At 39.3% G+C, this 27,138-nt stretch overlaps 1 protein-coding gene across 1 annotated transcript in view; it reads left to right on the top strand.

Annotated features, from left to right (window-relative positions):
• Nucleotides 1–26,060, top strand: part of LOC124550959 (REST corepressor 3) — a 63,867-nt gene extending 37,807 nt beyond the window's left edge. The window contains exons 8-12 of the mRNA XM_047125774.1: nt 4,992–5,205; nt 7,404–7,539; nt 9,369–9,550; nt 19,429–19,673; nt 20,531–26,060. Of these exons, the coding sequence (XP_046981730.1) occupies nt 4,992–5,205; nt 7,404–7,539; nt 9,369–9,550; nt 19,429–19,650 (754 nt within the window). The 3' untranslated portion in view covers nt 19,651–19,673; nt 20,531–26,060. The remainder of the gene's footprint in view (nt 1–4,991; nt 5,206–7,403; nt 7,540–9,368; nt 9,551–19,428; nt 19,674–20,530) is intronic.
• Nucleotides 26,061–27,138: the final 1,078 nt, after the last annotated feature.

Here is a 27,138-nt window from a genome sequence, read left to right as displayed (position 1 = left end):
TGTGGACCTTTCTCCAGTGTTCCTTGAAACTATTAGGAGCACAATATTGAATGGAATTGGTTTCGTACCATGCTGCTAACAAATTCTGAAATGATCTCTTAGCCATGTCGACTGGACTAAGTTGCTCTTCAGTTAGCTGCCATGCTATTCTTGAATTGTTTTTGTAAGCACTTTGTTTTTCTGTACTAGTCTGATGTGAGCTTGCCCGTCACAATCCACGAACTCTCGTTCTTCGTCATCCTTGATCTTCGGTTATAAGTAATCAACTTATTGCATTGTTGGTAAAATGCTCCTGCCGGCCTCATTGAATGTGATAACTCGAGATACAAAAACATTCTGATTTGTGGAGTCAAAAAGTTGATAATTGGTCAGTTCTCCTTGATACCTGGCATAACTTTTTTGGGATACGGCATTAAGCTTGATTTAAAATTGTTTTGTCAGAAGAGCAAAAGCATCAGATCCAATGACACAAAGATGTTCAGTGTAGGGTTTTCATCCATTCCAAAATTCCCATAGAGTTGTTTCATTGGAATCCTATTTAGGATGCAGACAGTAGAGTTGCCTGCTTCAGCCCATATAAACTATTGGAGGGCCTTGGCTTTCAACATTGAGTGATTTCATCAGTGTCTGAATGTGTGTCTCGTATTGACCATTACCCTCTTGTGAGCATGTAGCAATCATGTCCAGCTGGATTTCAAGGTTTCTTAGAAGGTGTTTCATGTCGCAAGTTAAATATTCAGCACAAACACACCGAATTAACGAAATTGACCAATGAGTTTGGATCTGTATCCTAGAAAATGAACAATCCTGTATCCAATTGTCATCTTTAAATGTGACAAAAAACAGTGCACCATCAATTGATTCCACTGACATTGGACATCAGAAGTCCAAATATATAGACATTCACCTGAATTTGTAGAATGAATTATGTCATTGTTGTTGAACCTAACCTGATACACCTTGCGTAGCTGACAGAGTTCGCAAATAACTCATCTTGTTTTATTATGTTAAATCCTTCAACAATTCCCTTGGCTGAAATTTGCTGAATCACCTGTGTACTGTCATGCCCCAATCATTCATGGTGTTGCTTCAGGTCATTCTCTGCAACATTTAAGCCATCATGAGAAACAACCTATAAATATTGTTTTCTTGCTTCACAACTTCTGCTACAGTTTCTTTGTTACGCACTAATATAAGTAGAGCTTCAGAAAAATGCATTGATTTTCTTTGAAGTACATGGTCCAACACCAAACAAATTCTTTTCCGTAGCTGGTACATAAGAAAAAATTTTAGAGGCGCACTTCATTCCATTTACTGTCAATTTCTTCATTGGCAGTGGCAGTTCCCATACTGAAGGCTTGACATTCTTTATTATTGCTGAGTGATAGGCGTTCCACTGTTACATACCAAAATTTCGATAGCAGTTCCCGTGGAAAAGTCAGGTGATGCAACACACCTCTGTCCATAAGCCGTACATGTTGACTGACAATATTCAAGCCAGTTCACAAAAGTATCTAGTGACATTTTGACAGCATGTCATGTTTTAGTGACTAGACAATAAATGTACCTTCTGATTTATCTTTGTCACTTTTCTGTTTCTCCATTTTTTCTTCAATCATTCTTGAGAGCTGACTGTCCACACTTTTTGTAGTAAAAATCTATTCAGTGGATTGTAACAACATTCCATCCTGGATTTTCCATTTCTTAGTCATTGAATTGTGTTGTTTTCTCAATAGAACTATTGGTTTTATTAGGTTGAACTGACTTTTTCTTACGCTAGCTGATAGCCATGGCAGCAAATGCACCAACTACGTCATCATCCATGACCAATTAGGACTCTGTGATGAGTCATTACATCAACTTCTTCATATTTTGTTGACAAGTTGATTGCTTCCCTGTGCTGTTCTAAATGTGTTGTATTTCAGCGACTATGGAGTGATGATTTTTGTCGCTATGGCATTCGACACTTTCTTCAACATTTCGGAGCTGCCGTGCCAGCTTTTCAACTTAGCTATGTGCGTAATGACCAAATCATTCACTTTCATCCAGTATTCATGAAAATGGTGCAATAAGCTTAAATTTTTTGCTTCTGATAATTACTCATGTATGAATCTCAACTTGTTCCACATTCTGCATGCTGTCTTGCAAACTAACAGATTTTGCATTTAATTGTCCTTTACTAATGTGGAAATCTGGACCATAGCCGAAAGCCGTCGGCACACGGATCATGTTGTTGAACGTCAGCGTTGAGTGTGCTGAGTTCAACGTACTGCTGAATGCTCAGGAACGATGTGACTTGTGCATACGGTACATGGGCCCCAACATGCTATACGCGATCACAATGCATTCCAGCGGCAGTTGCAGGATGTTTCTAGCTCGTAAATCACACTGTCTACCAAACGGGTGCGCATAAAATTCCCACATTAACTCTATCAAAACGCACGTTTTTCTCTTGCCCATAGGCTAGTCAGGTTGTTCTATATGTAATATACACAAGTAAAAATCTTCAATATCCATGTACATGTTTTAGGACGGAAAATGAAGTACCGTGCCCAATAAGTAAGGACACAGGCTTATAAAAGTTTTATTACAAACAATGCAATAAAATTTGCAATAGTTCTCCACATAAGATAAGCTATATTTCACCATTCCCACATTTTAGTAAAACCCTAAGCTCATTCTTACTCCATCACTGCTCCTACCCAGTAGCAGAATTTTTGCAACATGTGAATTACGAAACGTAAAAGAAAAAGGAGCAAAATATCGTTATACAAGTAGCGCAAGCTGTCCTGCAGATTAAGCCAATCGAACAAACTCACTCCTCAAAAAAAAAGGTGAACTTACATTTACATAACATCAAATACTATAGCATATACATATATTAAACTAATAATAATGTGTCAGAACCTATTACACGAATGTTGGACAAAACATTTAGACATGGTGAGAAGCGAACAATTGGCATTTCAATAGAAGCCGGTAAGGCTACTCACTACACTAAACTGACATCAAACCTCGCACAGCCAATCCTAATATATTGAAACTTGCTAAATTGAAATTGCTAATTGAAATTTAATTATAACAAATTGTACCAAGAAAAATGCGTTTTTGGTGGATCCTCAGTGTGTCGTTGCCTTCAAATGGCATACTCTCATAACATGCAAGTTACAGTAATACTTTTGCCATGAATAAGATGTTTCTCATTATTTTTTTGCAATGAATCACACAGTTAACAATGGGTTTTCGAGTGATTCTCAATTTGCTGGTGCTCAGAAACAGCATATATACATATAGGCTTGAAATGAATGCCAGTATGGCGCCTCACAACTCTGTGCTGAAAGGAGATGGTGTGCATGTGACATAGGTGGCTTTGTGCCATCTCATTGGTCAACGCTCAGACGCATGCTCAGAATATCTGACCTGCTAGATATTACCCTGCACATTCGGTAAGACTCCTGAACGAGCTATTCCATGCTATGACGTCAGAAACTTGGCACGCTCAAAGTTTGGATGCACGGTCTGTGTGCCGACAGCTTTACCATTTTCTCTTATCAGTGTGCATTGTCGGTTTTAGTAGGCTGAACTCATGTTGCAATTAAAAGACAAAAAACTCTGTAGGCATTGAGAATTGCAGTCATCTGGAATTTCCAGGCATCATAACTCTTCCCATCTAATTTTGTGATAGGTCTCACAGAAACTTTGTAAATTTTCTTTCAACAGAATTTGTGTAATTGGGGTAAAAAGAGTTCACCTAGTAATTGCAGCTGACAATATTTTTCTTAGTAAATTCTCATGACCCATAACCTGTTTGAGTATTTAAATATCTGCAGGGAGAAATAATGTATTTTTTTTTTTTTAATTAACTAAATGACTTATTTATCTGACTCGACTAGCGTTCTTTACAATGGTTGACTTAAGATGAACAACATACGTGATGATGAAAAACAGAGTAAATGCGTGTGCACCTCTGAAAAACTATGAACTTTATTTTGAGAGAATTAAAAGTCAAGGAAAGTGTGTGAAAACTTTCCAACAATGTTCATTCAGTAAATGAATAAATAATAACCCGTGTTCACATAGTGGTTGCCTTATGTATGGGAAAGAATGTAGCATTTTAATTGCATGTAAACAGGTACAGCCACCAGGTGACAAGACATTTTGCAGTCAGCCATTGGAGACTTTCTGTATTCTAGTGATTATAGACCCAGTTTGATTTTTAAATGGTTAGAAGATGCACCACTCAAAAACTGCAGACCTTTTTCACTTCAGGATTGTCGTGCAGGATCCTCTGAACAACATCTAATTCAAAGAGTGCCTGCAGTGTGTTGATAGGTGCAGCGGGGCATCCTCTTCAGTTATCGTCGGGGCTCTGAGCTCGTTTTCCTCAGTAGTGGCCAGCCTAATCGACTTCATCGTAGAGATAGTTTCTCTCATGACTGCGCTTGTTAAACTAGCAGCAGACTTTTGCTTTAGAAAGTGAAGTGCCGACAAAAATCTACTGCTAATTTTCAAACATTGATGTGAGTTCACCTCCCTAAAAAGTTCCTTTTGAGGCCGACTGCACCTTAAAAAGGTATCCCACTAAAGGCGAATACATGGCATTATTGTGAATTGAAACCACATTCTCCAAACAAAATAAAGACTTGCTAACTGTACAGTGACAGATGTGGGCACGTTAAAATCATAAAATAACAACTGCATTACTGCCTCAGTGTGACAGACTCGTGTAGTGAAACAGTTGACGGTTAGATGGACCACCCGACAGGCTGAGCAATCTAAAATGTGTGCAACTGACGGCATATGTCACTGTTAATACCAGCCTCAGAATGAAGCAGCCCAATGGCAAACTCTTAAAGTCTCAAAATTTCGAGTGACCTTCACGTGTAGTTTTATATCTGGGAAGCTACACCAAAGGCCAAATTGATAGATGTTCTTAAAAAATGGCTTCACATTTCAGTTTACTGTAAATTTTCAATTGTTTTTGCCTGCAGGCGTACCGGCAGTGTGCGTCCAACGACAGGCCCTGTGAAGAGAGACCGCCACATGCATTCCTTACTGCGACACAAGCGCAAGCCGCCGCGCGGCATGTACATCAACCACGACGACCTGGTCGCCATGGCATCATCGCAGGGAGGCGGTGCTGGCGCAGGGGGCGAGCACATGCTGAAGGCCATGGACCGCGAGATAGTCTCCCTAAAGAGGCAGGTCAGTAACTCTGGCAATATCTGGACACTCCAGTGATTACATTCACAAGGTGGTGGAGTTTTATGTTATTTATTTGTTAATTTATTTTCCAACTATCCTTGCATTCTTCAGTAACACTGCATTTCAAAAGCTTCTATTCTCTTCCAGTCTGTGCTGATTATTGTTAACATTTCATTTTCATATAAAGCTGTGCTACAAGCAGTTTCAGAAAAGACTGCGTATCACTTACATTTATATTAGTTGTCTATATCAATTGTTAACATACTACTCTTTTTTGGAAAAGCTTTTCTTTCTATTGGCAATCAGCATTTTATAGCCTGTTTAGTTCTGCCATTATCAGTTACTTGGCTGCCCAAAAAACGTTCTGTACTACCTTGAGAATCTCGTTTCTTAATCCTAATTCCGTCACTATTGTGTGAATTATTTCAGCTATACTCCATTATTCTCTATTTACTTTTGTTTATAACCTCTTTACAAAACACTATCTGTCCTGTTGTACTGGTATATATTATCCTCACAAGCACAATTAAAGAAAATTGAAGTGTATAATCCACTCAGGCTAAAAGAACCCGTATTTGAGATGCATAATGTTGTTCATTTCGCAGTAATATTTCCCTAATTCTTGACATTTTGGTTACCTCTGTGGACATAATCATCATAAAATGCTGGTCATATACATTATGTGATCAGAACACTTCTTTTTCTCATATTAGATGCATTGTGCTGCCACCTACTGTCAGGGTACTCCATATCAGCGACTTCAGTAGTCATTAGACATTGTGAGAGAGCAGAATGGGGCGCTCCGCCAAGCTCGTGGACTTCGAACGTGGTCGGGTGATTGGGTGTCACTTGTGTCATACATCTGTACACTAGATTTCTACACTCCTAAACACCCCTAGGCCCACTGTTCCCGAAGTGATAGTGAATTGGAAACTTGAAGGGACACGTACAGCGCAAAAGCGTACAGGCCGACCTCAGTAAGTTGACTGACAGAGACTGCCGACAGTTGAAGAGGGTCGTAATGTGTAATAGGCAGTCTTCTATCCAGACCATCACTCAGGAATTCCAAACTGCATCAGGATCCACTGCAAGTTCTATGATAGTTAGGCGAGAGGTGAAAAAAAAAACTTGGATTTCCAGGTCGAGTGGCGCCTCATAAGCCACACATCACACTGGTAAATGCCAAACAATGCCTCGCTTGCTGTAAGGGGCGTAAACATTGGATGATTGAATTGTGGAGAAACATTGTGTGGAGTGACAGAGTGACAGTACACAATGTGGCGATCCGATGGCAGGGTGTGGGTATGGCGAATGCCCGGTGAACGTCGTCTGCTAGCATGTGGCGTGCCAACAGTAAAATTCGGAGGTGGTGCTGTTATGGTGTTGTCGTGTTTTTCATGGAAGGGACTTGCATCCCTTGTTGTTTTGCATGGCACTATCACAGCACAGGCCTACATTGATGTTTTAAGCACCTTCTTGCTTCTCACTGTTGAAGAGCGATTCGGGGATGGCGATTGCATCTTTCAACGCGGTCAAGCACCTGTTCATAATGCACGGCCTCTGGTGGAGTGGTTACACGACAATAGCAGCCCTGTAAAGGACTGACCTGCACAGAGTCCTGACCTGAATCCTATAGAACACCTTTGGGAAGTTTTGGAATGCCGACTTCGTGCCAGGCCTCACTGACTGACATTGATATCTCTCCATGTGCAGCACTGCGTGAAGTATGGGCTGTCATTCCCCAAGAAACCTTCCGGCACTTGGTTGAACGTATGCCTGTGAGAGTGGAAGCTGTCATCGAGGCTAATGGTGGGCCAACACCATATTGAATTCCAGGGCTCCATGAACTTGAGTCATTTTCAGCCGGGTGTCCGTATACTTTTGATCACATAGTGTACGGCTGCCGTGTTGTCTGCAAACAAAATGTGTGAAACTTTCTGAATGTCTCATTAATGGAATAAATTTGGTATTTCATATAATTCCTTCCCTGTGTACTAAATTCATCCAAGGAAGTAGAAAAAGCCACAGTTACTGACCACTGTGAGCACCGTATTCTCTTACGTCCAGTTATTTCTCTCTTGGGGGTTAAAACAGGGTTATGTACTTGTTGTATTTACGAAAGGAAATGAAGCAGTACTTTATAATTTGAGTCAGCTCTGTTACAAGAAACTTGATTAGATTTATCTGGCTTTTAACAGGTGCAGAATAACAAGCAAACCTTGAGTGCTCTCCGCCGAAAGACATCTGAAGGCATTGACGAGTACAGACCTCTGGACTCGAACACCCGTATCAATGCTCGTTGGACAAATGACGAATTGTTGCTTGCAGTGCAAGGTATGTGTATTTATGTATTCCTCTTCAATATTAGTGTTGATTTATATAATGACTCAAAGGGAATGACAGATACAAATAAATGTCTTCCAAGTTTCTAGTGTTTGAATTTAATAAATGCCTGGAGGTAAACCAAAAAAGTTAAAATTGCCTTTCTGTTCTAACATGTAATAAAAATTTTCAGTTTTGGTCGAGACTACACTTAATTTTCATTCTTTCTCTCTCATCAGTGTTTTTCATTACTCTCGCCATATAGAGGAGACATTGAGACACAGACAGGGACCACAGAAAGACTTCTATACATTTGAGCTGTTGACCATAAGTTCTTCACACACACACACACACACACACACACACACACACACACACACACACTTGATCAGTGTCCCTGGCCTCTGTGGGTGGTTGGCGTAAGGAGGAAGCTGGGATAGGGAGGAGGGGGAGGGAAGGTGTGGGGAAATATTTAGTGCTGCTTGTGGGAGCATGCAGGGCTGCTAGGTGCAGTCGGGAAGTTTGAGAGGGGTGGGGAGGGGGGAAGAGTGGAAAAGTAGAGAAGTAGAGGATGGGCAAAGGCTAGTGTGTACATTGGTGGAATAGAAGGCTGTGTAGCGCTGGAGTGGAAGCAGGGAAGGTGAAGGACAGGATCTATCGGAGGTTGAGGCCAGGGGGCTTACGGAATGTTGGACGTGTAGCAGGGAGAGTTCCCATCTGCGCAGTTCAGGAAAGCTGCTGTTTTAGGAAAGATCTAGAAGGCGGAGGCTGTGAAACAGTAATTGATGGAAGGCAGGTTGTATCGGGCAGCATCTTCAACAACTGGGTAGTCCAGCTGCCTCTTGGCTACAGTTTGTCAGAGGGCATTCATGTGAGCAGGTAGCTCGTTTATTGTCGTGCCCACATAGAAAGCGACACACTGGTTGCAGCTTAGTGTGTAGATCACATAATTTCCCTGACTACTCTATCTGTCCCCATCCCTACCTTAGCCTCCTCCTTACCCCCACCGCCGGCCGGTGTGGCCATGCGGTTCTACGCGCTTCAGTCTGGAACCGCGCGATTGCTACGGTCACAGGTTCGAATCCTGCCTCGGGCATGGATGTGTGTGATGTCCTTAGGTTGGTTATGTTTAAGTAGTTTTAAGTTCTAGGGGACTGATGACCACAGATGTTAAGTCCCATAGTGCTCAGAGCCATTTGAACCATTTTCCTTACCCCCACCACCCACAGATACCTTACCACATCAGCTGCAGTTGCTATAGGCTATCTGTCCTCAGCGGTGAGAGGTAGTGGTTTTTTGTGTGTGTGTGTGTGTGTGTGTGTGTGTGTGTGTGTGTGTGTGTGTGTGTGTGTCTACTTTACAAGAAGGCCTTTTGGCTGAAAGCTCATGTTTATCGCAGTATTTTTGTGATGCATGTCTGCAACTCAGTGTCTCCTCTAATGGTGAGTAGCAATCTATAATATTGTTGTTATTCCATCCTTGATTTCCCAATGTTTGAGTTTTCTTTGCTCTATTCTTCTTCAGTGTGGCAGCTTCTACCTCAAGGGTGGCTTTTTTCCATTCTAACTGTTGTCTGTTACTTTTGTCTCAATTCATCCAAATGGCTTCCCCCACAGTAACAATTACTTATATGATATGTAATGTTGTGAAAGTTTCTTCAGATTTGCCTCGATATCGAAAATACGATACCTGAACTAACGGTAGTGATTTTAGCATTAGACTATGACCCATTTTGCAGCAGGTAGTGTGTGTTTCAAGTAGTGCGTGGCAATATTGCCACTTATTGTTCTACTGTATCTTTACTGGAATGTTTAATAGTTGATGGTTTCCTGTACCAACAGGTGTGCGCAAATATGGAAAGGACTTCCGTGCAATTGCAGAAGTTCTGGGCACAAAAACAGAGGCCCACGTGCGTAGTTATTTTGTCAATTATCGTCGCCGTTACAACCTCGATGCTGTTCTGAAGGAATTTGAAGCAGAAAATGGACCCATTGTTGATGCTGAAGCAGACAAAGATGAGAAGGTTAGCGGCAGAAAGGATTTCTTGCTGCATTTAAGAATTTTGCATGCATTGTGTGTCTGACTGATCAACTTCTAAGAAAGTGCTCAACATTATTAGTTGATTAAGGAAGAGGTCGATGTGTGTCTTGTTGGGGAACAAGTTGTGAGTGTTGTTGTTGTTGTTGTTTTGTGTGTGTGTGTGTGTGTGTGTTTTAGTTTCAGTTTTATATGTCCCAGAGTATTTATTAGCCTTAGTATTCTTGAATAAATAGGCTCTTTGCATTGCGTTTAAGCAGTAAATATCTTTGTTGTCTACCGTAAATATCTTGAGTGTTTCATCATAAAATTAACAGGCTTAAAAAAATATTAATTATAGTAGCAATTACCAGTTGATATTGTTGGTATATCGACCCGCAACATATCAGCACATGATATTGATGAAAAATACATGGTTAGAACAACAACAACACTAATATTTATCTTCCATATTCGATAAAAAAAAGGGTTCTTGATTGTTTATTTTATTTAGCATATGGCTAGAGATACAACATCTATCATGATTGAAATTTACACTTCTATGTCTAGATTACGAATGTAGTCTATAGTTTGTGGAGTCGCAAGAGCAAAGTCACTAGCACTGCCATTATACTTTCTTGTCCTGTATACGTTGATGATGTGCTGGATCGTCTGTTGTGTAGCACCACAGTCACACTCAGACGTTGAAGTTATGTTCCACTTGAAGTGGGAGGTTGCACAATTCCCATGGTTGGTTCAGATTCTGTGGACCATTGTCTGCGTGGGAGGTTGAAACCAGGCGGTGGCGTCTTCTTCACAGGAGGCATTTTTGGGCAGCATTTGTCGTTAAGTCTCTTCTGCCACTCAATGGTAGTTTGGTAGTTGCTGTTCCTCAAGTTCATGCCATCTCTTGTCGGTGGTTTTCTCGAATGCAGGCGATTAGCATTTGCGTTGCTGGTGTCAGAACGTATTGGTAGTTCTGGATTGTCCATTATTTTGTTAAATTCTCTTAAGAGAACGTCTTCATATCTGAGATCTGGTGCGGGGGGGGGGGGGGGGGGGGGGAATATGACTTGGTACTGGTAGCCAGTGTATGGGAGTAGATTTGATCGTGTCAGTGATAAGACACATTGTGGTATTTAGTTGGGTATCTATGATATTAGTGTGGGTGCTATTGAGCCAGACAGCAGTGCAGTATTCAGCAGTCGAGTACACTGACCCTAGAGCCGAGCATCGCAGAGTTGAGGCTGTAGATCCCCAAGTTGTTCCACATAGTTTATGAATTATGTTGCTGCGAGTTGTTATTTTTGCAGCAACATTTTGGAGATGATGTTTGAAAGACAGCGTTTTATCCAATATGACCCCTAGGTATTTAGGCTACCTGTTGTGTCTCGATTGCTGGTTGTCCATGCACACCTTTAACTCCCTATTAGCCATTTTGTTGCTTAGATGAAAGCAACAAACTTCAGTTTTATTGGTGTTTGGTTTGAGTGCCCTTTTATGAAGTACTGAGTCGGCTTCTTGAGGTCTTCTGTCAGGATCTCGTCCATTTGTTCAATGGTTTGTTTTCTAATAGCAATGGCCCAGTCATGTGCATATGCGAATTTCTTTGAAAGCGTCTCTGGCATGTCTAAAATGTACATACTAAACAGTAAGGGAGCAAGAACCGGCCCTTGAAGTAGCCCGTTGTTCAACGATCTTTTATTGCTTACATCTTTCCCCTTATACACACAGAATTGTCTTTGGCTCAGCTTGGTGTTCAAAAGTCGTACAGTTCTTCTACATGGAATAACTTAAAGGAGCTTGTAGAGTACTCTGCCTTTCTATACTGTATCATAGGCCGCTGTTAAATCTATGACTGCTGCTGAAGTATTAAGTTTTCATTGATAGCCTGCTTCTATGTTTGTTGTAAGAGACATAACTTGATCTGTTTTATTCTTGGGTGGTCTAAAACCCACCTGTTCCACTGGAATTACCTTGAGTATATCAGGACCAATTCTGTTCAGTAAAAGTCTTTCCAGGAGTTTATATGCAATGCTGAGCAAGGCAATAGGGCGGTAGCTTTCTGGCTTTTCACTTGGTTTATTTTTCTTCAGTATAGCAATAATCTTTGTTTGAAGAGCTTTGGTATCTGGCCTCTTTCAAGAATATCAGTGTAGAATTTGGCTAGCCAGGCACGAGCCTGTTTTCCACAGTGAGCAAAGAACTCTGGGTGTAGGCTGTCCTAACCAGGGGGTTTACCTAATTTAGTGTCACTGATGGCAGTGTTTATTTCTTCCACGTTGAATGGTTTGGGTTGTGTCATCGGGGAGCTGTGTTTAAGGAGTTTCATTTCTTTCTTTATATCCTTAGTAAGATTTTTGCTCCTTGTGCTTTTGGAAATCATGACTATATGCGAGGCAGTCTTGTTTGGGTGGGTTTCTGACATTGTCTATGCAGTTGTTTTTCCATCTCCAAGATCCTTAGAAGAGACCAAGCTTCTTGGCTTGATTTTTTTGTAGTCAAATGAACTAACTTTATCTTTCCATTTTTTCCTCATGGCTGCATCTAGGCTGTGTAAAAGCTGATTGCAATTTCATGGTCATTGCTCTCAGTAAATTGTTGGTAAAGGTTTTTGCTTTCTTGACTCCATCCAGGAATATATTCTTTGCGATACCCTGTAGGGATATGTTTCTGTGCTGCAGATATCATAGCTCCTATAAATCATTCATAAGCTTCATATGTAGGTGGTATTCGACATATACAGTTACCAAGTTCTTCAGTGAAGCCAGGCCAACTGGCCTTATTGAAATTCCAGTGTGGTGGAGGGTTGGATGTGATCAGGGGGATTTGGATGCCGATTTCATACATCATAGGTCTGTACTGACTGTGAGGGAAGTCATTAAGCACCTTTCGAGTAGTTAGTAAAGGTTTTTTCCTTCATCTCTGGACATAAAGCACAGATCAGGACAGCACCCTCTTTTCCAGGCTGCTGAGTTGAACATGCTTCAGTCTCTGGCATAAAAGCTATGGAAGAGGTTGTTTCTGTCCATCCATTCCACTACTGCTTCACAATTTTCATAATTAGTTTTGTATTTCCAATTCTGGTGGTGACGGTTGAAATGTAGACTGCTGGGTGTGATCGGATGTCTACAACATGATTGGGCCACTTGGAATTTGGAGGTTTGTAGATGTTTGAAACCTCAGTGTCACCTACTCTTATGACAACGGAGTGGATGTCGTCCTCAGTGCTAGTAGACAGAACAAAGGCATTATCTATAGTACTTCGCTCATATGTAGCATTACCATAGGCACGATAATGCGTTGCTCCTAGAAGATCGTATCCTGGTATTTTTCCTCTGGATTGTAGCTGCTTTTCCTCACTGGTGTGGGTTTCTTGTATGACTACCAGATCAACTTCGTGAGAGAGTAGCAGATTAGACAAGGCTTCACTTTTAGCACAACTAATACCTTCAATGTTCAGTTGACACACACGTAGGACAGATCCCAGGATCCTAGTGATATTTTGGTCCTTAGAAGGTCCCTTTGAGAAATTGTTCATAATTGTCATAATTCTGTGTTGTATCTTGATCAGGAGGTAAAAAAAGACTTTACGTCTGATTGCCTATTCGTTGTTGTTCCCTTTGCACCACCCATGCCAATTCGTTGTTGTTCCCTTAGTACCACCCAGGGGTCACAGGTAGGGTACTTTATGGTTAGACCTACGGACTTGAGCAATGTTGGACCCCCATTTCTTGATTGTAAAAAATGATAACCAGTACAAAATACAATAATTATCTACAAAATCTGAACTGAAGCGAGGTATAACTAAGTCATGAAGTCAAAGCCACGACAACCTCCATAACATTTTGACAAAAAAAAATTATGTTTACTTCTTTTTTTAAATTTAAGATTGAATTAAAATTTCATAATCCACATAATCCCGCTACAAGATTACATATAAAATTTACTTGGCATTTACATAAACACAATTACAAAGTCGACTTTTTATCAACATTTCAATTTTACGTTTTTCTTACTTATTAAGGGTCTGAACATTTTCCCACAAGAACTACACTGTTAATTAGTATGATGATTCCTACAGTAAATATTATCAATGTACTTCGTAACAGAAGATTAAAGTACAATCATGCATGCTCATCGGTGACTCAGGAGTCCAATTCAAGAGCCCACTTGCCACCCCCAGGTGGGGCAATTGTATACCGAGTTAGACATTTTTTTTTCATAACAAGCGATAATGTTGTGTGTCGAAGTGTTCGCAGCATTAATGCAGAGGATGGCCGGCCTTCATTGTCGCGTCCTGAAGAAAAGATCGTTCCTTGGTTTTTTATTCTTTTCATTGTTGAGAAAAGCTACTCACAAGAATAGGTAGATCCAAACGTGCATGTGATCTTTGCAGCATTTTTGTGGATCTCGGGAAATGTTTTTTTTTTCTATGATGAACGACACCACCGTGACAAACTCGGCATATTGTAGTATGAATTTCGGAAGTCAGTAATTTCCAGCTGGAATAACAATGAGAAACCATCGGGTAAATCTGAGAAACGAGTGCTGAAAAATTTAATTTTAATTTTAAAAAATGACAAACTCTCAGAATCTTGTTTCAAAAGCCATCACGAGTTGACGGTCATTTCCACTACGACGCCATGCATAATTATCACACTTGAACATAACTTTCGTTACATCATCTAGTTCCACAGTTTCAGCATACAGCGTCTGTTTGTGTATGGAACAACGAACAGTCAAAATGTCTTTCCCAAATTCGTCCTTGAGTTTATTTTTAAATGAGAACTCTAACCTTGATGACACCATATCAACTGTGGCAAACAGTCTGTGGCTACAGAATGGACCTTATCCCAAGGGAAATTCATATTGTACACTGATTCCCAAACAGCTTCAAAAATATGTAGTCCTGTTGAGGTATAATCAGCACCACATCTAAGGTTTCCTCAGTTACTTGCAGTACCGTGTCGAGACCAAGTACAGATATTATAATTTGAGCACAGTCACAAATGTCTGTGCTTTTGTCACGTGCTGACGAAAATGCAATAAAGCTCTTGGCTTGTTTCCGTAGTTGTCTCCCTATGCTTGCTACAATGCCCAGGCTTCGATGAGGCACTGTTTGTTAAAAAGGCAGATGCCTTCAATTGCCTGCAGCTCCACTGGAAACAAACATTCTGCAGCTGCTACCACGCATGATTTTACGAGAAGCGTCTCATAAAATGGCTTGCCACTCGTAGCTATAATGTGAGTGACTTTTTGGTTTTATCAGACTGCTTCTTCAGTTCTGTTTTCTTCACTGTCATTCCCGTGAAAAGTATAAACGCAACACAGTACGTGAATTATTTCCATTCCTTCTGTACTTAGAATTCTTTTTGAAATTTATGTCTCCTGGTACATCGTTCCTCATCCTGGATGCTAGCCCTAGCTCGCTGTGTGCTCCTAATGCGGTGCGTGAAGACGTGTATAATGACGCTGTATGTTGCACTTCTTAGTAGAATTAAATACTTTGTGACAGACAAGGCACTAGGGATTTCCATCCCTCTCAATAAATAGAAATGGATACTCCTGTTGAGGCACAGGACTTCTGCAACTGGCCGTAACTGTCACTGAACATGGATTATTGCTTCAGCTGCGGCTTAATGGGGCCAGGGCGCACTGACTTTGCATTCCCCCACCAAACAGGCTCCAAGCCACTGCACATAGTACTCCGGGATGCTCCTCCTCCCTGGGGCTCCGTTAGAACAGCCTGCAGTAAGGTGTTTGTTATTCTGTACTCGTGTGCAGAGCTTCATGAAATTGTTTGCCGCTTTGCCTATTCTTGTATTTAGTTCATCGTTGTGATGACTACATTCAACTAGAAGCCATCTAATCTTATGGCAGGATATCTCTGTATCTTTGCGCCATAATCATGATCTTCTGTACATTCACAGACATGGAGAACAACAAATTTGTCCATGAGCCTTTGAAGGTCAACTTGAGTATGAGCTGTGAATGCTGCATTGTCAGCAAATAAAAGGTTGCTTACAAATAAGTCCTTGTGATAGCACTCAGATCTTCGCTCAAGGAAAGGATATTATGTGCTTCCTCCAAATATCACAGCACCCTCTACCGTATTTACTCGAATCTAAGCCGCACTTTTTTTCCAGTTTTTGTAATCCAAAAAAACCACCTGCGGCTTAAAATCGAGTGCAAAGCCAGCGGAAATTCTGAAAAAAGTTGGTGGGTGCCGCCACAACTTACTTCTGCCGTCGAATATATGTAGCGCTACACAGGCATGCTTTGTAGGCACAAAGATTAATACTGGCGCCAAAACCTCTGCGTCAGTAAATAAATTTTTTAAAAAAAAAAAGTGGAAGACGAGCTATTTTCAATGTACTACGAAAATCCGACTGGCAAGACTGTTTGGGATGTTTATCAATATGGCCAACTCTACGTTCTGAATTTTTTTCCCATCTGTGAGAAGAGATGGTTGCTATAATAGGAACTTGTATGAATTGTGCATCACATGCAGTATTCTCGTCACCATAAGAATAATATGCATATAAACGTTTTGCCATGTATTGTTTCATGTTTGCTGCTATCTCATTTAAATCCGGTCTGCCTAATAAACTCCGAAACTAGAGTGAGACAACAGCAAACACGGAAGAATATAAATATCAAGTCATGTTTATATTCGTATTATTCTTATGCTTAATAGTGATACAGTCAGAAATGAAGCACGGCAATTGACTAGATTTTTAAATCTAAGATGACTCTAATTTCTGTGTACTAAAGAGGCGCCTGCAAAGATTTCCAAATGGAGAAAAATTTTCGCTAAACTCTCGTTCAGAACATCTTCTATCATACGCAGTCTATTATTTGGTTCTTGTTGATCATTATCAAAGAAAGCAGCAGTGTAAGTAACAACAAATAGCAGTTTCTTGCCATTGTTTCGCTAATGGGACAATTCCTCTTTTCTTAAAAAAAAAAAAAGGCAGCAGCAGTAGCGCGCACAAAAGCAAGCCATGCCGCGAGCAGCGACAGGCCGTAAACACGCACTATCAGAATGCGGCAAACAATGCATGACACAGTACAGTAACGCATTTTCAGCTTAGAGTGACGTAAACACCTTTAACAAAGAAAACTGAGCTTATCAGATCAAAGAAAAATAAGCTATCAATTCAAACCAGATGAAGCACGTGGAAAAGGAAGGGTACCCGTATAAATATGGACGGAGCGCCTGTCGCATAGCAATGGCTACCTGGTAAAGCTTGACTGCTGAGCTTACGACTCAAACCAAACTACTGTCGCTGTATCGTCATTCATTCGACCTAAATTGTGTCTCATATTACAATGGACCAACTTTGTTTCGATTTGGAGATGCGGCCTATAATTTTTCTCTCCCCTTGAATTTCGAGTCTAAAATTTCAGGTGCGGCTTAGATTCGGGAAAATATTTTTTCCTTGATTTCGAGTCTCATTTTTCAGATGTGGCTTAGATTCGAGTGCGGCTTAGATTCGAGTAAATACGGTATGTCATCATGAAAAGTACTGGTTATCTTCGAGAGTTTTGGAGGACACCCAATTTTCGCTGGTAAAACATACAGTCCCTCCTTGCTAACTGTATCAAAATAGCTTTTTCAGAAGTTTTGTTTCTTTATGAAAATTACAATAATTTTGTGATGTTAACAATACAATGTTTTATGTATTATCATTATTGATTGACTTAGTTAACTACTACATTTATTGAGTGTAAATAAAAGAAAAATTACAGAGAAGTAAGTAAAATTGGAAAGTACCAATATAAGACTAATAGGCAATATAGAATTTGAGAGATAAACTACTCAAATGAAATATACATGTGTTTGTGTATTTTAGTTGCATGTGTCATATAGTTCAATACTGCATAACATTGACAGTTATTCTTTGCAACATTGTTTTTGTTTTGGATTTTTAATATCTTAGTGCCACAACCCAATGTTATTCTTTGCAACATTGTTTTTGTTTTGGATTTTTAATGTCTTAGTGCCACAACCCCCCTCTCTACCTCCTCCCCCCCCCCCTCTCCCCCTCCCCCTTCTCCCCCCTCTCTCTCCCCCCTACCCTCTCCCTCCCCCATCCTTACCCTCCCTGTCCTCTACCTCCATTTCCTCCCTTCTTTAAATTAATGTGTGATTGCCAGAAAGGAACAAGTCTGCTCAGATGAGGAAGGAAGTTTTTGTTGTCGAATATTAGCTGAAGGACGGAAAGCAGTTGTACATCATGTCCTTACGCTTTGGCTGAGTCTTACACAAGACAACGTGCAGAAATGTTCTCAGTAGTGGGACATGTGAATGCAGATAGGTTAAAATATTCCATTCCATATTACACCAGGAACCTTCCCAAAGTTCTGTGTTAATCAAACTGTGATTTGTTGCTCTGTAGACATCCTCAGAAACGTTTCTTGACAGGCCTAAATTATTTCTATGCACTGCTACAATGTATACTATAATGCTAAATAAGGGCTGTCAGCCTCACTTTGACCTGTGAGGTAGGATTAAACTTCTCACTGTTCCAAAGTCAAAAACGAAAAGCTATGTAGAAATCCTACCACTTTCAGAAAAATTCCCAGTTCCGACCACAAAATTGGAAAACGAGAGCTGTAAACAGTAGCTTCACCGGTCTGTAAACAAAATAGGATAATAGTCATGAAGTTAAAAAGTAGAAGGATGCACACAAAAACGCCACAGGTAATCGCTGGAACAAATGGGAGTTCAAGATTTTCTTGTCTTCTGCAAGATCAGGCCAAATCTGCTTCTTTCATTAAATGACACCCCCAACTAGGTGATATTCTTACTCTGTAATGCAGCTTCTTAATACAGTAGGTGTATGCCCACCAAACAGTAACACTTGCCTTGAAAACAGGCAAATGACCAAACCGGTACCTACATCTGTGCGCAGGAATGCTCTCTGATCACAGTTTTCCAATTTCCAACATACACTCCGCAACACAACCTCCACTGCAGATGTTACAAAACTGGCGTCGTCCTGAAGCGGGATAAGACATGTTAAGGATAGTGTGTCCCACTTCCAAGCTTCTGTGACAGCAAAAGATGTTTGTAATATTTAGATGTAACAGGACATCACACTGTGGGAGATGATATAATATGTGCAGATAGGAGAACAGCTTGAACCCATCACTATTTCATTGCACCACACGACAGCAGCCTGGCCGATTCCCAATTTCACGAGCTTCAAAACTGCTCCTTCAAGCCTTACTGCTTTTCAGCCACCAGAGGAGAATGTAGCTACTTCAGTTGGCCATTTCCTTACTTGTAGCTGTTCTGTATGGTGCTGCTTCCTGCTGCAACTCTTAGAAGTTTCTTGGCAATGGCTATTGTGGGGAAATCACGCCACATTGAACTGCTTTCTTATGCCTAGACAAGCACCCATTTTGTTGGATTACAAAAAGACTCTCCCACTACGTACAAGCTGGAGAAAACTCTTACGCAGTGTACACAGCAGCCGTAGTAGCAAGTGACAGGCACTGTCCAGAAATTGTATGTTACAGAGCGTGTTCTTGAGTGGATTTTATTTTGAAGTTTAAAATTTGCATCACTATTGTTGCTTTGTATTTGATGATATTTACCGTTAAAAACTTACTCTGGCAGAGTGCAAAACTACTCTGAAGGTAAACATCTCGTCCTTCTGCTCTGAGTTGATCGAACAAATTGAAAATTATTCTTGACAAATAGTTCCATAATAATGTGAACAGCTGCGTTATTGAGAAAAAAATGTGTTATCTTAAAAAGGATCTGTAACCAGAAGAGAGACAGTGCTGTTGATGCATTTTATGTGTACAGAAGCTTGACTTTTGCTGTTGGTACTTCAGTTAGGGTTTATGGTATTTGTTGTTGTTCACTAGATGGAGACCGATGGAGTGTCTTCTGGGAGTGAGGCCAGCACTCCGACACCTGGCGGCAGTTCGCCGGTCACAGTCACGTCCTCGGCAGCTGGCGGGTCGGCGGGCACGGCGGCAGTGGTCGGCAGCACTGGTGCCGGTTCTGGTCCCGTCGCTTCTCCTGGGAAGAACTCTTCTGGTTTTCCCAAAACACCACCTGTAGGCCCGGGACAAGCTGCCAAATGATATTGGCTCTAGCATAATTTTAGGTGAGGGGCTCACAGTGTCAGTAGTGGTATCCACTCTTTGATTCAGCATTTTATGATATTGGCACTGCAACTGGTCCAATCGGCAAGGTTGGCTTTGGCAACTCTGTTTTTATTGTTCGTAAGCTACTCTGAGAGAGAGCTCAAAGAAGTAGAAACTGGTTGCTCAGAGTATTTTTGTCATCTCCCTTATTATAGCATGCGAGTAGGTACAAAATATGGAATGAACTTGGATCATTGAGAAATTAGACGTAAAGACTGCCAGAATAAGCGTACAGCCAAGCCCTGTCAGTGTCAACCTTCAGTAAAACTTAGAAAATCATTCAGAAAAACAGGGGATGTATAGAGGTACAAACCTTATGTACCTCAAGATACAGGTGTGTGTGTGTGTGTGTGTGTGAAGAAAAAGACTTCCTTGGCGAGTCTCTTTTTTTATATACAGAATTTTATTCAGATTTGTGCTTAAATTGAAATTCAGTTTCTTTCAGAAATTGATGACATGTACATTCCTGTATTATGTTTAAGCCAAATGCATGAGTCTTTCTCTGAAATGTGTTGCTTATCATGCACTTAAAACATTCTTTTCTTAATTTTGCTAGTGGAATATACATCCTGTTCCAAGACACTTGACTGTTTTGATCCACTTCTGACATCCAAACTGTGAATCTGAAGTAGATTATGTTGTGATTTTGCGTATTCTTATGTTTATTGAAATTTCGTAGCTTCCGTGTCATTTTTCATCTCTCTTGAAAAAGTGTATACCCTTTCCTATTGTCAATCTTCAGTTTTGTGCATAATTTTGAACTTGAAAATTTATTGCACGCTATACTTCCAATTAACGCCATTCTTGTTTGTTTCAGGTAATTTTTATTTTCAGAGAACCATAGCAGTGGAGCAGAGCCAGTGGTATTGTGATGGCTGTTTGTTGTTGAGAAAGACACACACACACACACTCTTCATGCAGTGTACATTTTTCTTTGCTGAAGTCATATCACTTATCCAGTCATTGGAATTCTGCTGTGCTTGGGAAACAATGTGTGCTTCATGAGAACTATTGTGTAGTTTGTATATTCTGCTGTTTTTTTCTTTTTTAGATAATACATTTTGTGTTATCTATGTCATATGTGAAATATTGTTTGATTTATGCAGCTACTGTTTACGAAATATTGAGTGTCTCTGGATTCATTTTAGAATTGCTGTAAATTGAGTTTTTGATGTTATGTATGTAGATTGGGCAATTGTAAATCATGACGGACTTCCACAAATGCCGTAGAACCACAATCAAACTAGTCAGTGGAAATGCCAAGTAATCTGTGTGTTCGTAAAGACGTATTCCTCCTAGAGAACTTCAATGTTTGAAAAACAGATTATGAACCGACTAAGTAGTGAACACTACGATTTTAAATGGACTGAATAGTGCACGCTATGACTGACGGAGTCAACTGTGAATGAACTGTAACTACATTTAAAGACCATTCACAGCATTTGTAATCCTGTGGCCTTCATTGCTCTCTAAGAGTTTAAGTTAAACACCAATGCCTTCAGTGAGAGTGCATGAAATCGTTCTGCAATGAGTTAACATTGATAGTGTATTTGGCTGTCACCAGGCTGGTCTTAACATTTTCCAAAAATCACAGTGTGCAACTGTATGGATGCTCTCAATTTTTTATGTATTTAAGTACTGGTATATTTCTGTTTGTCAGTAGAAAATGAAGGAAAAATGTATGCTGAATTTTTTTGAAAGGGAGGAGGAGATTTATACATTTTTACCAAACTCCGTAATTAATCATCAGTTACAATTCAAAAGTTTGAGATCTTTTATGTAAAACATTCTCTGCGTGGAGAGCAGGGTTTGAATTTGATTAACACTTAAGAAAATTTTATATGTGAGTGCTTGGGCACAATGCAGGGACAGTGTAATAGGCATATTATACATATATATTTATTATAATTCTATTAAATATTTATTTGTTTAGGGCTTCATTGAAGTTTTGCACAGGAACAAGGATTAATTGCCCTGTCACTCTGTGTTGCTCTGTAGTTAATTAATGTATTGTCTAGTTCATAGTTTGAAAATATGTAAATATCATAATTCCTTCATAATTGTCGTCCTCATTTTTGCTATGTTGACTGTTTTGTGATAGTATGTGTTTGCTTTTCATTGCAGTTCCCCTTGTCTCTACTCAGCATTTTCTTTGTCTTCGTTAGCATTTCATTTAGTTGTCGGCACATTGCCGATTTTTAAGTTTCCCAGTTCATGCCGTGTGTTTTTTGTCTGTTCTGAAAAATCATTTGGGAACATCTGAATCCTGGCTTTCTTCATGCTGTGTTTACTTAAATGCATAGATTTCCTGTCTGTCCCTGGTTCAGTTTTACATATGGACTTTTATTGTTTGTATGGGATTCTTGTGCTGGTGTAAGAATAGGTGTGGAACCAAATAATCATCATGACTGATTCCATGATATATTTGCAACACAATATTAAAATTGCCTTACATTTATGTGTTGTGTGCATGTATCTTCCTTTGTTACAGCTGTTATAATAAATACTTGCAGCTGGTATACAGAAATCCAAATATATATTCTGTAGTGAATCTTGTTTTTCATTCCATTTATCATGCAAATGAGTAATCTACCTCTTTCAAATTTGTCATTCCTTATTCATGTTTTCTTGCCTCTATTTTGCCCCTTCTAGGATGTTGCTTGTAATAAAGTTTTAGCCAAAAGCTTGTCAGCGTAAGACAACCTTACTGTTCGCATAATTTTTTTTTTAATGGCTGTTTGACCTTACGTATTCTGTCAGAGTACGCATTGTAATACTTGTCCTCAAACCAGGCAGTGTTCTTAAGGGCATTTCTAGTAATGATGTCAGATTTATTTTGATTTCTGTGTTGAAATTCTTATTTTTTTTAATTATGAAAGTGCTCTAAGTTGCGCCCAATAAACTGTATGTCAGCTTTTTTAAGGTACTTCATGAAGGCTGAGATTCTGTCCCAAGGGGATACTAAGCCCAGTTCTGGTGATGGTTAACTTGAAAGTGTATCACATCAGGCTGTACTTATTAAGATATTTTGATGATTGATATGCATGCAGTTTATAAGTATTATCTTTCTCCTTTGTAAAACTGGTATGCATTACAAATGCCAGTGAGTAGGTACAGTAAGGGAAGATAAGTTTCTCCAAACTGTAATAAAAGTGTTCTTCAGGTTTCTCTTTTATTTGTAAAGTCAAGATTTGTACATCACAACTGAAGTGGTTTTTTAACTTGATGGGGGAGCATCGAAATGTGCATTTAACAATTATGTAATAAGTATGCTAAAGTGTTTGCACTGTTCTCAACAGTAAAATCACTCCCATTGATTGTCTGGTGTCATGATAAACAAGCCCATTGCTGTTTTGTATTTGTTTAATATATTTGTTAAAAATAGATACATTTATCAGTTGTGTGCAGTTGTAAGCCGCCAGGCAGTTAGGTCATATGAAGAGCATGTATTTTTCCAGTTCATTCAAACTTGTATGTTGTAGCCGTGCATTCTCGTACAGTTATCTGCATTGCCTGTTTTGGTAGCTTTGTGAAAGATCTATTTTCTAAATGTTTACTAAAATCATTGAAAGCAAAAGAAAAATGATTATCCCATAGTGGAGTTGCTGATGTTCCTGAAATTCTGGGTGTTTTTGCAAATTTAACTCACTGCAGACAAATGAAACACTTAAAAATAGTGAGTTTGTTGACTGTCTGTAGTGTTAGGTATTTCTAGATAATTATCTATAATAGCCAATATGTTGTCTCAATATTAACTGGAGTGTGGCGTTGCACAACGACATTTGGTGTGAGTACTTAAATACATCGTTGTCTGAAGATGAACTGCATATCTCAGCACAGTGTGTTGCTGTTTTCGTCCCAATCTTCGGAGAGCGAGTGCATTAAAGCAACAAGTTGGAGTTAAGAGTGTTCTCGTATGTGAACTGTGGTGTAAATTAGTGCTGGTGCATCATGAATTATTCTGTATGTGCACACACACATTAACGGAACTGTTGCACTAGACCTGAGAGAGCAGAAATTACTCCTGGTCTTCATGTTTGGTATTTAATAGACATTCCTTGTTATGATGAACCCAATATTTCCATATTTTGGAACTGTTAAGTATTATAAAACAAGTCACCATGAGTGAATGCGGGGCAAGAGCGCAGATGATGTGGTGGTGGCTGGTGTGGATTTGAATGTGGTGCGCAGGCACGCCTCTTTGTATCAGTAGATAAGCTGAAGGCTGAAATTGCTTCTTTAAGGCTAGTTATTTTTTGAAGGAGGAAAAGGAATACTATCATCACAAATATCTCAAATGTTTGATTTCTGAGGCATTTCACTGTAGCCTGAAAGTAAAGAAGAGAGTCAAAGCAATAATATCCTAATTTCTTTGTCATGACACTGTTGCTGTGTGTACAAGTTTATTTCAGATTGTTAGCCATGTAATGCAAATGTAACTGAAAATTTTGTTTTCATATATTTATCTCATAGGGATAAGAATATCAGCTAACAAGATGACCAAAAATGACCAAAAATCTGAACTCATTTTAATAATCATATTTTTACATCATCCTGTTTCTTCCCAAGTGAATTGTAACCCACCTGCATAGCAATTATTGTTGATAGTACATTCAACTTTCGTATATAATAGGATACAGTTTCTGATTATGAAAGTTACTGCTTGCGTTAAACTTAATCGTGTGAAGAAATTGAAGACAACTATAAGTATGTTGCAGGTTCAGACTTCCTCTCCTGCCCTCGCCCATATATTTTATCAAGCAATTCTGTTAATTATTCTGTGCAGCGCCTCTGTGCTCTTAGTAAGAGATAGACAATCCCGTTTTTAAAAATATGAATAGGTTTCATATGAGAGAATCTGCGTCCAGGTGCAAAGTGGACCTTCAGGTATTGATGAGGAAGGTAACCAATGGAGGCACAAGTCAGTAGTTACCTTGTCTTTTGTCACTTTACCTGTGAATAGAAATATCGGCACCTAGTTTCACTTTCTCCTGAACAATTTTTGCGATAAATGGGTTGTGCTAACAATTCCTCTCATACATTCCAAAATGTGCATTTTCATACAGCAGTGTACACATTCATTACAATACTACAGAAAATTGGTATCGTGTGATTGCTGGAAGGTATGGAGTGCTTGCATCTGTGCACTCAGTAGACCCTTTCCTTTTCACGCATATATGTTTTTGCATCACATATAAAACATTCTGATTTATTTGCGTTTGTAGGATTTTCCTGTATCTTGGGGCTATTTCAATAGTATTTATTTCTCAACACAAATAAAATATACTTCTTATAAGTGTAATTTCTTACTTTTATATCTCTGTTTGCAACCATTTTCAAATAATGTAATACCAGTACTCAAAAATCATTCGGATCCTGTGTTTCTTAGATTGCCTCTTACTATGTAAATAATATCCTGTTAAAACATTATCATTCATCTTTGAGAATTGTAAAGATTAATACACAGAGAAATGTTAATTTGTTAATGCACTGTGGACTACAATAAAGGGTACACAAGCATCCAGTTACATACTAAATATTTTGCTCAGCAACTTGTCGCAAGGTATCCGTTACCCCTCACGTGCTCTGCAGGCGTACACTTGCCTTCTCTTCCTCTGTGCGTGTGTGAATAATAGACATTGCCTATATTCTTTGAATTACAAATTATACCCCATATATCTTTGATACAATATGGCATTGATTTACTTTATAATATCAGTAAAGTGCATTCAGTATGAGTTGACTTGCACACAGCAATGTGTTGTGTGAGAGAGGTGTTGCTTGTCAACCCCCTGTCATATTTTAGGTTTACTTTTTCTGCGTATTCAAATAGATTTTTATTTTTGGGTAATGCCCGTACCTGTGATTAGTGTGTCTTGTAACTTGTTTGTTTTACCATTATTTATTTTGCACGTCATTGTTTAAATAGCATACTTTGTTTCTCTTTTATTACACAATTTTTTGTTATACTATCCTCCTCAAAGTGTTTATTTAACTCATCATTTTTCTCCACTGTCATTTATAGCAATGTAAATTTGCATGAAAACTTACTTTTGCCATTTGTTTTCCAAAAGATCTTGTGTCAATTGTTAGTGCAATGATAGAGACTTTCCTCGTGATGAACTTTGAAAATTGGAAAAAAATGTATAAGAAGCTTACCCGATTATTTATTTGTATTGTGAGTTGTATGTTCTAAGCAAATAGTAACATATATTTGCATTAAACTTCAATTTTTATGTTTCTCTTCCAAGATTTAACATACACAGTGCAAAATGTATCACTATCAATATTAAATAGATTATCCATTCCTCCACTTTATTTCAAATAAAAAGAAAACTATCACACTATTTTGATGTGCAATGTGGTTCTTTCAAACATAATTCTGATTTCCAAAAACTTGTCTGAAGATCACACTATGGTCTGTGTACAGTACAAAGGAGATACTGTAGCTGTTCCAGTTTTCTGGAGAAGCTAGTGAGTCGGTGGGGATGTCTGTTGCTCTTGACTGCCTACTGAAATCCTATTTATCCTGTGAAATCTGTGCTGCTGTACCAGCATTATGAACTATCATGACATAGTTTCAACTAAAGCCAACTAAGCTAGTGTAGACACAAGGTGACACCTACAGGCAGACATGGGGAAACGTAGTGAATGTATATAACACAGTAACATTGTAGATGTTTTATGGTTCAAATGTAAAAATAGGTTCGACTGTCAAGACTTATGACAAGAATGTCATGCGAGTGGACCATTTTATTCATATCCTCTTATAAATAAACAGAGACTTTGATAGTTTTGACCAGAGGCATTGTTAATGCAAATACATATCTGGTTCTTTTGGCCTGCATACAAATGAGTAACGTCTATGTAATAGATTGTGATGATACATGTACTCCTGGAACAATAGCATTACATGTATAGAGGAAATCTAATGTGAAAGCTGTCTTGGGCTGGGCAGTGTTCACCAGAAGATTGTGAACTTAGCCCCCATACACACCGCAGATGAAGATTGTGACAAGTGAAAGTTGTGACCCAACACTCACAATTTTTGCATAAATTCAATTTTTACTTTTCTGTGGTGACAAATTGCATACAATCGCATCAAGTGTCTTACATACCAGTAATTGCAGGACTGATACTTTGCAACCAGTTGGTCTTATTATTGATTGTTTCATTTAATAATATCGCTTAAATACACAAAGTGTGGTCCAAACCTCTTTTCTGAGCTACAAAAGTCACTGTTATGTGACTTTGGCCACTATGCACAAAATCGGAGCTACACCTGCCATTTGTGTGCATACAGTGCATAACCTTGGCTGTAAAACAGATTGTAACTTTTACTTTTGAAACAGTTTACAGCAAACAATAATCTTTACCTTTCCACTTAATGAAGTAATTGTACTGCTAGTACTTGGCCAAAAACAA

Source organism: Schistocerca americana, chromosome 9 (genome assembly GCF_021461395.2).
Source record: "Schistocerca americana isolate TAMUIC-IGC-003095 chromosome 9, iqSchAmer2.1, whole genome shotgun sequence".
Classification (NCBI taxonomy): domain Eukaryota; kingdom Metazoa; phylum Arthropoda; class Insecta; order Orthoptera; family Acrididae; genus Schistocerca; species Schistocerca americana.
Note: the sequence above shows the minus strand (reverse complement) of the source record. Positions and strands in the feature narration are given on the sequence as shown.